We start from the raw sequence: 16509 nt of genomic DNA, 5'->3' as shown, positions 1-16509 counted from the left end.
CTGTGTGACGATGTGCTGTCAGTTTTTGGTCGGATTGTTTACATTATTTTTTTAAGAATAAAAAAGGCAGTCTGAAATGGAAAGTATAAATAAATGATTTAAGTGCTGTTCAACCACCATCACAGCTACATTGTGTCGTTAATTGCGCTCCAAACCACTTGAAACGGCTCCGGCATTTGGCAATCCATAGGCAATCGCATACGACCATGGCCTATGTTTACTTTATTTGACAATTAACTGCGTGCTGCGGCACGTGCGTGTGTGTGTGTGCGGGCGTAATATTTATTTACACTTTCCCTTTCAGATGACATTTCTCGGTAAAACGAATGGGCTGCTTGTGCTGCTAGCCTCGTGATTTTGGGCTACGGTGCTGAAAGGGCTGAAGGGACCGTTGGTATTGTTCAACGAAACAGGCTGGTGTGTGGCTGGTGCTTAATGGCTTTTCGATTGTTTGGTTGCTCCAGCAACGATGGGACGTCGTGCAGCGTCAGAATTTCGTTGTAAATTACGCCTCATCTGGTAAGACGAGCGGACCAGTTCCGTGGCAAACGGAAAGCAGAGCAGATAAGCTATCGAAAACGAACCAACCGACCGTCTGAGTCTGATAAAAGCTGATCTTCGAAATGGAACGCGTTGGCATACGGTGTTGCAGTATCGGTGTAATTATTCCGTTATCGAAGGCGGACGATGCAGATGAGCTAACGGTGCACGATGCCGTTTACGGTACGTTTCGCTTACCAGCGTACGTACGAACCGTTGTGCAAACGGCCGAATTTATGCGGCTAAAGCATTTGAAGCAGCTTGGCGTATCGAACGCAGTATTTGAAGCGGCCGTACACACCAGATACGACCACTGTTTGGGGTAAGTTTGTGTACGAAAGCTAAAATGTTCAAACCTTAAAACGCTCAACCATTTTTGCAGAGCATGTTACCTTGCCGGATGTCTGCTGGACGAGGTGAACAAGATGCTGGACAAACCAGTTACCGAAGATGAAAGGAAGTGTGTGATGGTAAGAATGTTGTGGGATAATGCATTATCCATATAAGATGTGTAAATGTTTCGAATTGGTCGTCCTTTCCAGTTGGCTGCCGTGATGCACGATTTGGGCCACGGTCCGTTCTCCCATTTGTGGGAAAAATTTGTCGAAGAGTATGGTGTTCATTGGAGGGTAAGCACAGCGCGATCGGGGGAGGTTTGAAAAATTCAACCCAAAATCGATTCTCCTCCCTATTGCAGCACGAACGATCCTCGGTTGATCTCGCGCAACGTGTATTAGACCGCATGGAAGGCGTGTCGGAAAAGCAGATAAATCTTATTTGTGCCTTAATACGAGGCGACGCATCCCAACTGCTGCCCGCCGATCGCCAGTTTATGACGCAAATCGTAGCCAGTGATGTGGATGTGGATCGGTGCGATTATCTGCAGCGTGACGCTCACGGTGTACCGGGCATAATACAACCGTCGCAACCATTTCGCCGGCTGTTCGAACGGGTACGGGTCGTATCGGTACAGGGGAAGGGCTCGGAGCTCGCGTACCACTGGGAGGACTATCCGCTGGTGTACGAAATGGCATGCGCGCGCCAAACGTTTCATCGCCGCTGCTATCAACATCCGAAGGTGTTGGGTGCGGAACTGATGATGCTGGACGTGATGCACGAAGCCGAACGGGCGGGCTTTCGATTCGCGCGGTAAGTAATAGAAGTGCGGGGAAGAGCTAGTTTGGCCTTAGATTTTATTAAGCATCACTTTCGTTCTTATTCGACACTTCGGTAGGAATGTCCGCACTTGTTGTGTGCTGATGCGGGTGTGTTTCATTCGGGGTAGCCGCCGTTGTCGGTGTGCCGTTGGGATCGTTTAGATTGATTGCGTTGATGTACTCGGGATAGTTTAACAGTCCATTTTTATCCGTATCGGCAAACTCGATGAAATCATCGATAACCTCTGGGAAGTGGAAGGGAAGAAAGTATGAAGAAAGTTGCGGGCAACCCACTTTGCGCACGTGTGCGCTTACCAATGATATGATTAAATTCTTCATCCTCCAGAAACGGTCCCCGATCGTCTGCCGTGTCCTTCGAACCGCGTTCGATACCGTGCAGCTGTCCCTCAGGTTTGCTATGGTGATGGGTAGCTGCGTGTAACATTTCCAGCCCATCCAGATTATCATTGTTGTCCGAATCGTGCAGCTTGAAGTAGTAAAAGTTTTTCTCGTCCTCCGACATTTCCGTCAGACTTTGCTCGCCGATGGGTAAACGTTTCAAGTCATCTTCGAGATGTCTATAAAGCACGATTGGAGGTGTTAAAAGGAAGGAAGACCCCGCTAAGGAATCGCGGGACTAAGGTTCCAGCCACAGTAACTTACTCCCGCTCCGGTTGCAAATGGTCGTCCAGGTGATGTTTTTCAGCCTTGTGGCTAAAGTCACCGCCCGGGTGATGGGGTCCCTTTGCACCAACCGTTGGAACGGGACCGTGCATAAGCGTAGTGCATAGGACGATGTAGTGCAGCAGGACACTGTTGCGAAACGTGAAGCTCATACTAGCGGCCGAGTCCTTCCGCGTCGAATACCTCCCGGAAAGAACTTTGTTTACCGATAGAAAAAAAATTGTGCAAGGACCTGTTCGTATCCTAGAGTGTCGTTTGCATCCTGGCGAACATTGTTTGACGGCTAGCTGCACTATGTTATTGTTGCTTCCTGAATATCCTTGGGGCATGCGTAGTAGCCTGGGAGATTCCTGATGCAGAGCAGTGTTGCCAGTGTTGCATTCCTAGCGTCATATTGAGTTTAAATTTTAACCGTTTATTTAACCGATTTTAAATATTTAAACTAAACTTCTTATTTTCCCTTCCCGATTTGCGTCTCTGCCGTTAGCGATGGAAAAAGTGAGCAACTGTCGAAGATACACGGCAATCCCGAGCTGTTCAAGTATTTAAACGATGATATTTCTGCTGAGCTGGCCTCCAGCAGTCTTCCCGGGCTCGAGCGAGCCAAAGCAATCATTGGCCGTATGCAAAGCAAAGATCTGTACGCGGAGATTGCTCGCTTTCCGGTTGACATGACAAAAGAGGTACGTTACGAGCATGTTTTGTTTTGTTTTGTATTACATCTGCGCTAATCGTATCCTTTCCACTGCACCAGATAAAGCATTACAACTGCCAACGGGGAGAGTCCATTGTGACGCAAGCGGTTCGATACATAAAATCATCGAACCAATGGTTCGCTAGCTTTAACGTTACCTTCTACAAACCCGGTACCGGCGGTGACGGTATCGAAATTGTTTCCCTGGAGGAAGCAAGGAACCTAAACAACCGTGCCGTAACCACGTTCGAGACGGCCGACGAGATAAGGGAGTATATCCTCTACTGTACCAGCACCGATCCGGATGGCCAAAGCGAGGCCAAGCAGCACTTTACGAACCTACGAAACGAAACGACGACCGCGGGTAGCTAGTCGTTCGTTATTTTTTCTTTTTAATTTATTTTTTGTTTCTTCACTCACCTCACTACATCATAATATGCAAGAGGCTGTTATTGTGTTCCCTTTTTGGCCCTGTAGTTGTGAGCTACGCGTATGTTGAATTTCAATGCAATTTAAGTAACATCACTACTTTCGTTTTAGCGTGCAGTGTGAATACAAACCAAAAATACAAAGCTAAAAGAGTTATATTAAAGATCGTTTTCTTATTTGGAAAGTTTTTAAAACTCAACTACGTTGAACCGTTTTTTTGTGTGTGTGTTTTCTTTATTTAAATTTATCCATAAAACGTTGAAGTTCTTTCTTCCGAAACAGGTTCAAACCGGTGCGCTCGTGAGGACGGGAGACATTTTAGGTTTGATAACATTTTACGTTTAATATTTATTTTACACATTTTCTCGTCTTCTCGTACAACACAAAACAATGCACCGCCGGACGGCTACAGTTAGCGCCAACCGGGGACTCAACACTTGCTCCTTGCTTGATCCTACTTGCTAGATGAATAGTTTATACATAAATAATGATGTGGGAATGTAAGTGTGTGTGTGTGTGTGTGTGTGTTGGGGTTTGTTGGGTGGTGAGGGTTTTCCTGCTTTTCCTTATCATACTAAGGTCCGCTCGCTTGATGATGAATTGCGACAAACACGGCATGTCGAAAGGAACACATTAGTTGAGGGGTAGCTGCGTCGCGAGATACTGCTTGTACAGTCGCTGCTTGCAGAACTGGTAGAATTCGATCTCCTTTGTGAAGTTTCGCCGAACGAGATCCTTAATCTCCTCGCTGACCGGTGGCTTGAAGCTGTTCTTGTTGATCTTCTGCAGCACGTTCACCTCGTTGAAGTAGACCGAGCTGGCACCGGTAAAGAACCGCGGCACGTACTTCTCCAGCACGGTCAGCGTGGTGTTGAGGTCCTCGAGTACGCCCACCACCGCGTACTGGCTTTCGACGGCATACTTGGCCCGTTCCAGCGCACCGGCACTGTTGAAAGGGCTGTAAAGGACGAGAGAGGCATTAGCTACCTTGCTGAGCTGCTACTCGATGAGGCGAATACTTACAGGCACTCTTCACCGTGTCCACAGAAAAAGAGCGTCTGTCGACGATGATCGCCGATGCCCTCGTGGACGGCATTCTGCGAGTAGGTGCACTCCGGATCGCCCTGCAGGACGCACGTCTCGAAGTCCTTCTTAAGCCAGCGCGGATCGGGCAGCGGTAGATCGGGGAATGCTTGCTTCCGCTCGACGTAGTACCAGGGAGCGCGAACGTAGTAGTACCAGCTGATGATACGCTCAACCGGATCGCGCACCATATTAACGTAGATCGGCATCGGCAGCCCGAACCGAGTGAAGTTGGTGTAGCAGACGTGCTTGACGTACACGGACGGCACCGGTAGATCCATCACCATTTCGGCCAGTTCCTGCTGACGCTCGGGTGCCAATCGGATCACCTCCAGCCGCTGTACTACATCCCGGTGGAAGGTGTAATCGTTGCGGACGGCCAATCGGCGCAGCAGCTCCATGAACGTTTGGCTGCCCACCTTCGGCACCCGGTTGAAGAAGATAATGGGGATCTCGGCCCGGCGTGTGTTGTTCAGCTCGGTCGCTTTCAGGGTCTGCATCTAGCGGGGTGGAAGAAGAACAAGCTGTAGTTTTTGGCGCCAACGCTGCTGTCCGAGTGTGTGTGTGTGTGTGTGTGTGTGTGTGTGTGTGTGTGTGTGTGTGTGTGTGTGTGTGTGTGTGTGTGTGTGTGTGTGTGTGTGTGTGTGTGTGTGTGTGTGAGGTTTCAATATGTTCGTGCCAGGTTTATAATTCATCGAAGCCTGACCGGAGAATGTATGAATATTTATGAGGCAAGCGCCAAAGAGAAATGGCAAACGGATCGGCGGGCTCCCTATTGTCGCATGCCCAGCAACACAATCGCATAGTGTGCGGTAAGAATTGTTGCGGAATCGGAAAGGTGGAATCGGCGGCCCAGGAAAGCAAAACAGTAGATTTACATAAAATTTAACGCCCTCATCTCCTCCATCACACCGCGGTTTATGATGGTTGGGTCGCGCGCATCAGACGATGATGATTATGTACTTGAAAACGAAAGCGTTAGATGTTTTGGGAAGGTTCCTCCGGTTTGAGTAGGTCAGTAGGCGAAGAAAGTGACCGGTGTCTGGTGATTCCGCTACTGATGAGCTTCGGTTCTCAACTCGTTCAAATGGTGGTAGATTATCATTAACACGAGAAGCTTTTTAGCTATCGCCAGAGTTGGAAACCTGTAGTTTACGGATACAGTTTGACCTGGTTAATAGTTGATTTGATTCTAACATGGCCGATTTCACAACCAATCTTTGCCGTATCTACCGGCCAAGATAGGCTAGATGAAACCATCGAACAGGGGTCAAGTTCTAGAGCAGTAGAAACTGATAAGCAACACAGAATACTTGGTGGTGGCCAAGACAATCTGAGCAATCGCCCAAATAATGAGGAAGTTGTTGGACAACATGGACATTATCGTGCAGAAGCGTCGGTCGTAGCCAACAGTGTCTCGTTCTATATTACAAGCTGGCTGGCGATGACTAGCAGGAAGCCTAGCTTCTTCTGCCTCCTATCAAGGAATGAAGCCTTGAGCCCTAGGACATTGGACTCCTCGATAAATGTCCCGAGTTCTCTTAAAGCCCGTTCCGAGGGAGATAGGCTAGAGTGCAGCACTTACAGGGTGTTGTATTACGGTGTTGCATACCGACTACAAGATCTTCTCCCTTCTTCTAAAGCCGCCTATGACAGTATAGCCAGGGTAAAACTGTACGACGCAATGAGCTCTTTTGGAATCCTGGCCAAGCTTACCAGGCTTGTAAGTCAGCACCGACAGCAACATTGATGTTGAGTTATGCGCATGGGTGCTGGCTGCCAACCGGTCATACTACAGCCTGAGGAAACTTCTCCACTCTAAATACCTGTCGCGACGGACGAAGGTGGGACTGTACAGAACATTTATAGTCCCAGTACTCATATACGCCTCTGAGACATGGACTCTGTATAAAACTGACGAAGCCCTCTCAGCCGCGTTCGAGAGGAAGATGCTCAGAAGGATGTTTGGCCCCTTACGTGTGGAAGGACAATGGAGGAGCCACTGATGCGTGCATTAGACTCACCAGGCCCCGGTGGGCTGGTCACGTCATGAGAATAACACCGGACGACCCAGCCCGTAAAGTCCTTTTAGGCCGTCCACACGGACAGAGGAGGCGTGGTAGGCCCAAATTGAGATGGAGTGATGGCGCTGATGCGTCCGCCAAAACGGCCGGGATAACGGATTGGCAGACGACTGCATTCATTTCATACCAAGTTACTTTTTACCATCGCAATTTATGTCGTACGGACGTTAAGAGAAATCGATGCTTGTAACAGAAGGTAACAGCAGCATCGCATATAGGTCACGTGTGTGATCTCCCCCCCAAAAACGTGCTTATGACTCCCACTTAGGTGCAGAAGTCAACGTGTTGTGCTTTCGATTCGTTTCCGCGATGCTGTTTGTCTCTGCCGGATTCCTTCCCCCCCAGAATTGGATGATTCACTATCCATTTGCAGTGATAAAGTGTCCCCACTCTCGCTCTCTCTCTCTCTCTCTCTCTCTCTCTCTCTCTCTCTCTCTCTCTTTCTCCAAGGCACATGAGTCCCAAATTTTCATCTTTTTTAATGCACATTACAGTTGGAGGACCTTCTACCTCCATTGCCTCCACCGATAGTCGCGCAAAAGGAAACATCGGTTGGAAGGACACGATTGTTAGCACCTGGTACCGGCCTGCACACACATGCAGAAGGCACAGCGGCCGCGAATGAATGGATGTTCGCCCGTCGCAAAAATTGGAAGAAAATTGCCCACACTTTTTCGATGACCCACTTCCGGGGGCGTAAGGAATCGCGCGAGTAGCTTTCCAACCGAGAGACAACACAGAACCATGTGAGCGCATTTTGGTGGAGTGTCTGGCACCGGGAACACTCCCATAAAACGGTTAAATTATGGCTGCACATGTCAAAATCGCTTGCCAAAAGGAAGGACCCGATCCGAAGAAAAATTGTGCTGTAAGCGCCGCTCGCTAAACGATCTCCAGCCATTTTTTTGTCTTTTTCCCCTACGGTGGTCCGTGCAGAGGCGAAGGCCCACACCACCGCCAAGATGCATTTATTGTCTGCTTCCACGGTGCGGCGGTGGACATTTGGCTCGCGCATCTAGCCGCTGGTGACATTATGCAAGAAGCCAGCACACGCTGCTCGTGTATGTAAATGGTACAACATCTTGCGAAGATAAATGCTCCATCCTTCGTCCGACATTTTGGGGGGAGAATCCTTGCAGAAGAGTTTGTGTGTGTGTGTGTGTGTGTGTGTAGGGACACAAACACAAATAGAAGGTGGCGTATTTTGCAAACACGAAACTGCAACTACGCGCACCGAGCGGATGTTGGAAAGCGTTATAATAAATTTTGTCCCTTCGTCCGCCAGGGTGTGTGTGTGAGTCCTGTGACCCGTCCTTTCCCTTCTGGCGGCCGACATCTGCAATCATCCTTTAACCGTGATGGTGGCGCTAGTACGTGCAAAGATCGTTAAGGCGTTCTTCCTGGATGGGATGAGGTCCACCAAATACCACCCGATTCAAATACCAGTGTTTCCAAATCCTTCTTCAATTATGATTGTATATCTGAGTGGCGGAAAAAAGAAATCTAAATTAAGATTTTTTTGCTGTCTTTTATCTTCCTAGCCTCAGATGCCGATGCAGAATAGTCGGGGGGAGCTAGACCGGCCTCAGCCAGCATGATGATTGATGTTTGATTAACTGGTTGTGAGGTCTGAGTGTTTGAATAGCCTTTTTACTTCCGGCCACTATTTTTTGTTGTTGCTGTTGACCGGAGGCCATCCCTGCAAGAGCCCACCAAAAGTTCAAATTTAAAAATCCCCCGGCTTACCTGTCCGGTGCTCTTGAGATAGTTGTACGTATGATGCAGATTGCCAATCAGCTCGTGGTGGTGTTGGCGGTGGTTGTTCACATCCGGATGGTGGCTTTGGTTAGCTCCGGCCGAAGCTGCAATGGACAGAAACAAAAAAAAAAAACAAACCGATTTCAGAAAGGGAGAAAGGTTAGCACGGAGCGAGAACAGAAGCCGGACACACAAGAACCCCCGGAAGGAAGCAATTAGTATCCGTTTTCCGGATGGGTCGGCTGCTTTCTTCTTGCTCGTTAGTGGCGTTATGGGGCCGAGCTACTCGTATGTTCCGTTTTGTGGTATCAATTATGATTGCATCAATTTCATTCGTCATTTGCTTTGTCGGTGTGGCTGGTGAGGTGGTGAGTTCCTGACATTCGCTCAAGGAGGGGAGGGCATCTGAGGCGCTACCGAACAGGCCATGGCACTAGCAATAATCGAATAGGTCGAATGGGAAGATGCTTTGCGGCTGTTCAAGACGCACCAGAAGGTTGGGTGCAGTTGGCCACAGTTTTTGTAGCATATTTTCCACCAATCTGACCGGCTGTTACAGCCTAATTTTGCCGGCAGGACGTCTCAAGACTTCAAGGCAAAGTTTTACGGTGTAGTCCTTGTGGATGAAACCAAAGTAAGTAGGACAGCGGGGGAAAATAAAATTCTTTAACTACTAAGAACGTCGGTTCTTAACCTGTCGCCCCCCCCCTCCCCCCCCCCCCCCCCGGTCTGTGCTGCTCCGAACCTGAAGACGATCGTCCCCATCGTCACAGGGGCAGAAGATCAGTAAAGTTTCAGTGCTCGTAAAACTGCACCGTAATAATACTTGTCCGGGGAGCGTTGGGTTTTTTGCGTGATGATCCATTCCTCCCAGTTCCAAGCTAAAGGAAAATACATTGCCCGGAGACAGTTTACTACTTGATGTGGTGTGGTTCTTCCTTCTGTTTTTTTTTTGTTGAAAGATGGCACAGAAGCGAGTGCACGGAATCGAAGACGATACCGACCGGTTGGCCCGTAGACTTGGTTAAAGTTCGTGACAAAATAAACGTTGCTCATTACGGTGATGTTGTGTCCTTTGCGTGCCCAACCGAGCGCGAACTTTTTCAAACTGACCCTCGTGGAAAATCGTCGTCCACGGGTGCGCTTTCACTTGACTTAATGCATCCGCTTTTTTATGGGTAAACACTTTTCCAAACCCCTTTTTCCAGCTCAGAAGGTTGGGAACACACTCGAGAAAGGTGGTCATAAATTTGGAAGAAATCTTGTAGAACACTCTACGCTCTCTCGGCGCTGGTCCTATAAATAATCCCAAAACAGTTTTATAGAACTATCCTTAACTTCAGCTCAAAATAAGGCTTGCTTTGTTTTATAGGGTGGCTCAGGACATTGGAGGACACAGAGCAGGAAGGAGAGTCATGCCCCTTTTTTGTGGTGGTTCCCTACTAGTAACTCTGAGTCTTCCAGTCCAGCGTAATCGTCGAGCTTTCATCGTTTGTTGACCCGCTTTTTTGCAACTCCCTTTGGTGTAAGCCTCCGAGCGTTCGCAACCCTGACGATGCGTCCTTACATCCCTGGTGAAGTCTCGCATCGATCAACAACCCTTGCCTTGCCTTGCCCACCTCCGAAACTCACTGTAGCGTGCGACCTCACACAGAAGCTGGCTGGTTTGTGCGATGTGACGTATATTTGACCGCAGTACATGGTTCCGACCAGTGCCTGAAATTGACAATGCATCGGTGGTGGCGATCCAGCCCGGAACTTCCGGAAGCAGGGGGATGGGGTGTGAAAGCTGTGCCTGCGACAGATCGACCGACCGACCGACTGACAGCAGCCACTCGATGCAACGTAAACGCAACATTTATGCTCGCTTATTCACGGTTCGTTAGCACTGTTTACCAGTTCAACAGTTTTTCCCAGGCCGTGTCAGTCAAGTTCATTATAATTTTTCATCCATCGTTGCGGTGGCCTCCCAAGCGGTGCAAACGGGAAGGACCGATAGGGGTGGGATGATACCGATAAAGTTACCCACTCGGGTGCGTTCCCTCCCGTCTCGTCGGTGTTGTCATGGTGGGTCTATGTGTTTGTGTGTGCGTTTTTCCCGGGGGTGTATTCTCGCCGACCAGTTTACTCTAGCCGAGTTTTTCCCGCAGCAGGTCTCGCGCGTTAAATGCGTGTTGGGGTTGGCGTGAAGCGTAGAAGAGATAATTGTGGACAACCGAAGGATAATTCTTGCTCGGGTTTATTGGAGAGCGGGATCTAAAAGAATGGGCACTGCGTTTGTTTGGGAAAGCGGAAGGGATACTTCGGGGAGGTTGAGTGAAGCGATGGGGATAAATAATACCCCTAGGAATGAATATATTTTAGCTACTTTAAAATGGATACATTGTATGCGCTGTATGGAGCCTTGGGGAGTTGATCTGAGGGCCCTTTCATAACGCAGAGCTCAACCTACATGAAAGAGGCCGACATTGAACCTCAGACACTTCGAGTGAGAAGGCGAACAAGAGAGGATCAAAGTCTCCAAAGTATTTACTTCTAAACTTAACTATCAACACTTGGACCAACCGAAGCAGAATTTGAAGAACACGCAACTCTGACGTAAGCCCCCCCAAAAAAAAAAGCAGTTCCTTCAAACATCTCCACATTCTTCCCTTTGCGCGGATTCCTAGAATCGATAAAAAGCAATTACATCTCGGTACAATTGCAACATCCAGCACACGGCCGAAGGACGCTTTCGAAACAATCGTACCAAAATCCCGTCCGAAAGGGTTTGCTGTATCACGCGCCGCTCGACATTCAACTCTCGGCCCTCCAGGGGCAAATGTTTCCCAGTTCCGGAACCGGTGAACCGATCGGTTCGCCGAAAAACTGTTTCACAAATCTCGGAAACGGCCGCACCGTACACCGTCAGTCCGTTTATGCATGGGCTCGTAAAATTTAATTTCCGTCCATTGTTTCGTCGTCGTGCTGGGCGCCGGGTTTGTCGCTGACCCTGGCAGCTTTGTGGAAGCTGTGGTTCAGAATTTTCGCATTTCCGTAAGGCAGTCGGTCCAGCAGCCGGATTGGTCCCCAGCCCGGATGTAATGTCATAAATTTAGCGTGCCCCACCAAGATCGGCAAGGTGTGTTTTGGGGCTGGTTCCATTAACGCGCAAGGTCGAGTGTGGGAGACCAAGTAAAGGGCGCTGTAGCTTGTAGCCACATTTATGATCACTATCAATTCCCCGCTAGCAATCCCAATTGGGCTTCATTGAGGACATTTATTCGGCACTTCGGAGTATCGGAACTGGTTGGAGTGATTATTATTTCAAGGTGCGAGAAATCGTTGCACATCCGGGTGATGTGGAAAGAGTGTACATGCAAGACATCCGGGTCCTAATGGTCCGAATGGCTCGGCTAATTCTGGTAGGCCTACCCTTTTTTTGTTTGGTGGATGAATATCTTGCACTCTGTAATAATCAGTGATGCATTGTTGATAGGACATCACATTTACTTTGGGACACTTTTTCGTCTCTGGTCATGAATTGCTAAAAGATCTTCAATGCTCCATCATCGTCACTACTGCCACGGTCGAGCTCGTTGCTATTCATTGCTGAAGGTGAGCAAATCCAATCCCACTTCTACGTGAGTTGGAACACATAGGCGCATTTTAAACTGTGAGCTATGTAAGTTCCAGTATCATCACGCCACTCCATCCTCAACATCGCTAGGAACAATCATTCATTTCCAACCGGTTCGATACGTTCGTTCCGGACGTTCCCCCTTTGGCAGCACACAGACAGTGTCGTTTTCCCGTAGTTCGGAAGCAGATTCCCATTGTCTGCATGCGCTACCGAAGTACGAATTAATTATCAATTCTAGGTACATAAATGAGTGGAGGCTACTGCTGGTCCAACTGCTAGGGCACGTACCGATGTGGCCAACCCGGCGCTCGGCAGAAGCATCGGTCGTACTGCCGGAGTTAAATCGTTTAAAGAGCAAAGAGCAATTAGAATTGGCATTCCTTCTTGTCAGGATACGGAATAAAGCGACTGTGTCATGTGTGGGAATCGAGTCACACACACACACACATAGGACGCAATGATTGGGATCGATTAGCTGCCGGATGAAAGCGCTTCAGCTATCGGAATTCGTATGGAGCTGGAAAGAGAGCGAGGTTAACCAACAACCAGATGACTCCCCAATTTGTTTCGGTGACCCTTTTGTATCTCGGTAGATTCGGTGGCCATTTTCCATGATGGATTGTGATTTTCCGGGGGGAACGAAGTTAAAAAAATCTTCGTTGACCAGATTAAGGGAAGCTTTAAATCAATTTCGGACAGTGCGATGGCAGATGTCTTCCACCTAGACATTGAGGATACACGATTTCCTCCATTCGGTACAATCATCAAGCTTAACGCACTCAACACGTCATTAAAGTTTCATTTTTACCAGCTAAGCCTGGCCACTCCCCGATTTTCTTACCCGAAATCGGCCGGGCGCCGTCTGCTGTTTGGCAGTGGATCCATTAAATGTAAATGTATGATAACAGTAGTTTAATCCTCCATTTCCAGTGAACCCGAGCCTTGGCAGGCCGATCCCGCTGACAGGCTGATACCTTGACGCTGAAAGCTCGGCGTCCTCCGACCCGGAACTCCGCACACTCACAAAAACGGGGTAAAAGGGCAATGTCAACGTCGCGCGTTTGGTTGGTCGGTTGGTCGGGATTTTCATTCTCATCATACTTTCAAATGATGTGTGAGCGCGAACGGCGAAACCCTTTCGTTCGAACGCTTAAACGTCTGCACCCTGGAGTTGGTGGGTCAACAAACAACGGGGCATAATTTATTCATTTCTATCGATCGGACGAATCGATCGGCCGTCAAACTGTTTTCGGTCCTTGTGCCAAGGAACGGCCAACGTGTGCGAAACACGGGACGGCTTAGCGGGTGGACACGTGGCTCGAGATGAAGTAGTGTCCCAATCGATGATGATGTCTCCGTACCGAATGGGGGTTTTAATTCGGTAGCAAAATATTATTATTTGCTCATCACCAACACACACACACACATTCATCGTCCAGTGAGTTGGGACTTTCGTGGTAGCCATCTATCCATACAGCCTACTTGCAGAGGATGGCCGAGGCGCTATTCTCTGTATTCGGAACGAACGAGCAGAGCCGTGTTGTCTTTTGAGGAGCTTACGTGTGTATGCGGATGCGCAAGTACGCGTGCAAGATTGGAAGGACATTGGTGTTCTGGTAAAGGGTTCTCCTGTGTGAGGATGGCATTCAGATCAATCGTTCGGCACTTCGTTTGTTTGTTGATTTTTGGCTGTTTTGCGGGGAGAAAAATCGAACTACCCAAGGCACCGTTCAATCATCAGCAAGAAGAACCGAACCGTACACCGGTGTCGTGTATCCGGTCGTATGGGTCAGTGGGAAATCATGTTTATCATGTTTTTTGTTGATAGAGATCGAGCATGGAGGAAGATAGAGAGCGAGAGAGGGTCATGCAAACAATTTCACCGGAAGGTTGGTATTTAGGGTTTTATTGGGAGACATTAAATGTGTTTGGGATAAAAACTATTCAAAAATCTAGGACCTTAACTTCGTTTCTTGTAGACACGATCGTCCACACTCCACAGCCTATCGAAACCGTGTAGAAAATTAGAAAGGGAAAGCCCAACCATTCTAATTTGGCCCTTCTCGACCCCGTTCGGAGCGTGTGCGCGAATCGATCGTTCGTGCCATGTCCAAAACGTGCCCAACATTACACTGTTGGACAGTTCAATCGGTTTCACCGGCACGGGGCCACACATGGGTATGGGTCGTACGGGGATTTCTTCCTGGTGTGTTTGCCTTTAACTGACGAAATTGAGAGCAGCAGCAGGCGGATGATCACGACGCACGACACAAGATCGATCGTGAATTTCGCCATCGTTTGCTTGCTTTTTTTACACATGTGCCGAATGGCAGCTAACCAATTAATGTTGTTAAAGAAATCATGGAAGGGGATATACATGTCACAACATCTGGTTTCGGTTAATATAAATTGCACTTTTATGTTGTTTTCTGATCGACGATCGTGTGATCTCATGCTTCGGTGATCTTCGGGGGCTATAACCTTGAAGATCGTGGATAGATTTTGGTCTAGATAGGTTTCTCCCAGAGGGAAGATAAAGGGAACTTTTTATATGCAGTGAGCTGGCATCTGGACAAATTGAAGACGAAAATACTTAAAAAAGAAGGTAAAAAATGTCTGTTGGTGATGTGCTAAACTACCAGGCTATATCTCTGGACACAACCCTCTGATAACTTCGAACCAGAGATGTGCATGCTGCTTCCACTTGTATAGAATTAAACTGAATATTCAACTGAGTATTCAAACCTAACAAAGCATTTTGTTTCCAATCATTATTCGGAAAGGAAAACCGGAGCTAAACATCTGGATAATGTTTAACTTAGTGGTACAAACATTTTCTTTAATGTCCACGGCTGTACCGAATAAAGACACTTAAAATCAATTCGGGGCAGGGGTCAGCGGCGCCGGTCTTCACACGGCAGGACCGGGGTGCAAATCCCATCCAACGTAGGGCTGACTACTTTACTATAGGTAAAATTAAGTCCCAGAAAGCCAGAAATGGCAGGCCAAGACCACTCGAGCTTGAAGTGCCAAGGAAGGAAGGAAAATCAATTCGATTGTAACACTTCGTTCGAGTCTTTAAAAGTTTAAATTAATTTATCTTCCATATATTAACGTATTTTTAATAAGAGTATTAACCAAAAATAATCAATATCCATAGTAAATATGTATGTGATGCTTTACGGGGCCTTATGGTTATTTGCGGGCCGCGAAAATTGTTGTCCAGCTCGACGTATTGGTAACTGTGGTTGTTCATATTCGCCTGCAAATAATTATCATTTATGATAGTTTTAATGAATAAATTATGCACGATGGCTCCAATTCCATGGTTGGTTTTTTGTTGCCGTAGTCAAGAATCGTGCAGGTTACAGCATCCCCCTCATTCCGCACCGTAGTACCGTGTTACCACAGGCGCACAAAGCAAGCGGCAAGTGCGCATACATCATATTGGCCACAAAACCACAGCCGGAGCCTGGGTCCCGTCCGTCCAATCGAGAATCACGGTTCACCGTTCTGCTGTGAAATTGTGGAACAGAACCGAGCAACCGATGTAACCGATATGTAGATAGTATGTGCAAGTGCAACATGGGCCGGCCGGGGGACAGAGCGCTTGCAATTACTGAGCTACTGGGCGAGTGCGCGCGCGACCGACAGCACGTGCCATCACGTTGGCCAAATGGAGTCTGTGCGGTGTGGTGTAATCGATCACTCGGTGAAATGGAGGTTTGGTGCCAATTTTTACCCCCTTCCAAACCCCATCTCCCATACCCCTCCCCCTCTCGTTCTCGGTGCCGTATCTGCAGCACACGGTACGGCACGGGCACCGTACACATATCTCTCTAGTACCGGTCATCCTCCAATCTGCGATTGGCGCTCGGTTTGACTAATTTATGGTGCAGAGATTGCGGCGGGCACGGTTTAATGCGTACTCTTGGGGTGGTGCCATTGATGCACCGGTGGTGGTTTTCGGTGACCCCAACGGCCCCAACAAACCAGTGCAAATGGTGCAGCGAATGGCGTTGGTTATGGTGCGGTATGGTGGACCGAAAAAAAAGAAACAAGCGACCCCAAGAGAGCACAAAATAAAACCTCCGTCGCAATCGGTTTGCGTTAGAGGTTCTAATTGCCTGGAATTGATTTTGGGAGTTTCGTTACAATGGGCTGCGCTGCGTTATGATTGACCTGAGTATTGTTAGGAGAAGCTCGGACCTGTAGCCCACCACTTCAGGTCGACCTGAATGGGGAGACATTTTCATATTGTCCTTTGAAGAGTTCTTTGCATGCTTTTCCACAAACCAGAACTGACACATATCACGTCAGCATGGGGAGGCGTTTTGCTTCTTTTGTGTGTGTTGCTGCCACTTCAAACTACAAAAGGGAACGTTTACTTTGTGCGGAGCCGAGTCAAGTTAGATTTGTTAACATCACTAAATTGGCCGAAATGAATGGGGCCGATAT

At 48.2% G+C, this 16509-nt stretch overlaps 3 protein-coding genes across 4 annotated transcripts in view; 1 reads left to right on the top strand and 2 right to left on the bottom strand.

Moving 5' to 3' along the window:
* Positions 1-295: 295 nt before the first annotated feature.
* Positions 296-3703, top strand: LOC118510502 (deoxynucleoside triphosphate triphosphohydrolase SAMHD1). Of its 2 annotated transcripts, none has more exons than XM_036052405.1 (7): positions 296-394; positions 465-862; positions 923-1010; positions 1083-1169; positions 1238-1689; positions 2869-3064; positions 3136-3667. In XM_036052405.1, the coding sequence occupies exons 2-7, from the start codon at positions 624-626 to the stop codon at positions 3445-3447; spliced, it is 1374 nt and encodes a 457-aa protein (XP_035908298.1). In that variant the 5' UTR covers positions 296-394; positions 465-623; the 3' UTR covers positions 3448-3667. The 2 variants fall into 2 exon arrangements, with proteins under 2 accessions (XP_035908298.1, XP_035908300.1); XM_036052407.1 differs by having other exon boundaries at positions 309-390; positions 3136-3703.
* Positions 1717-2672, bottom strand: LOC118510505 (multiple coagulation factor deficiency protein 2 homolog). Its single transcript, XM_036052411.1, has 3 exons — positions 2361-2672; positions 2013-2275; positions 1717-1942 (listed from the first exon to the last, which is right to left on the bottom strand). The coding sequence occupies exons 1-3, from the start codon at positions 2531-2533 to the stop codon at positions 1737-1739; spliced, it is 642 nt and encodes a 213-aa protein (XP_035908304.1). The 5' UTR covers positions 2534-2672; the 3' UTR covers positions 1717-1736.
* A 36-nt stretch (positions 3704-3739) lies between the features above and the next one.
* Positions 3740-16509, bottom strand: part of LOC118510504 (heparan sulfate 2-O-sulfotransferase pipe) — a 112434-nt gene continuing 99664 nt past the window's right edge. The window contains exons 3-5 of the mRNA XM_036052410.1: positions 8418-8533; positions 4528-5087; positions 3740-4462 (exon numbers count right to left, since the gene is read on the bottom strand). Coding sequence (XP_035908303.1) covers positions 4138-4462; positions 4528-5087; positions 8418-8533 — 1001 coding nt within the window. The 3' untranslated portion in view covers positions 3740-4137. The remainder of the gene's footprint in view (positions 4463-4527; positions 5088-8417; positions 8534-16509) is intronic.

The sequence above is a fragment of the Anopheles stephensi genome, chromosome 3 (genome assembly GCF_013141755.1).
Source record: "Anopheles stephensi strain Indian chromosome 3, UCI_ANSTEP_V1.0, whole genome shotgun sequence".
Taxonomy (NCBI): domain Eukaryota; kingdom Metazoa; phylum Arthropoda; class Insecta; order Diptera; family Culicidae; genus Anopheles; species Anopheles stephensi.
This window is presented reverse-complemented; position numbering and strand designations above follow the sequence as displayed.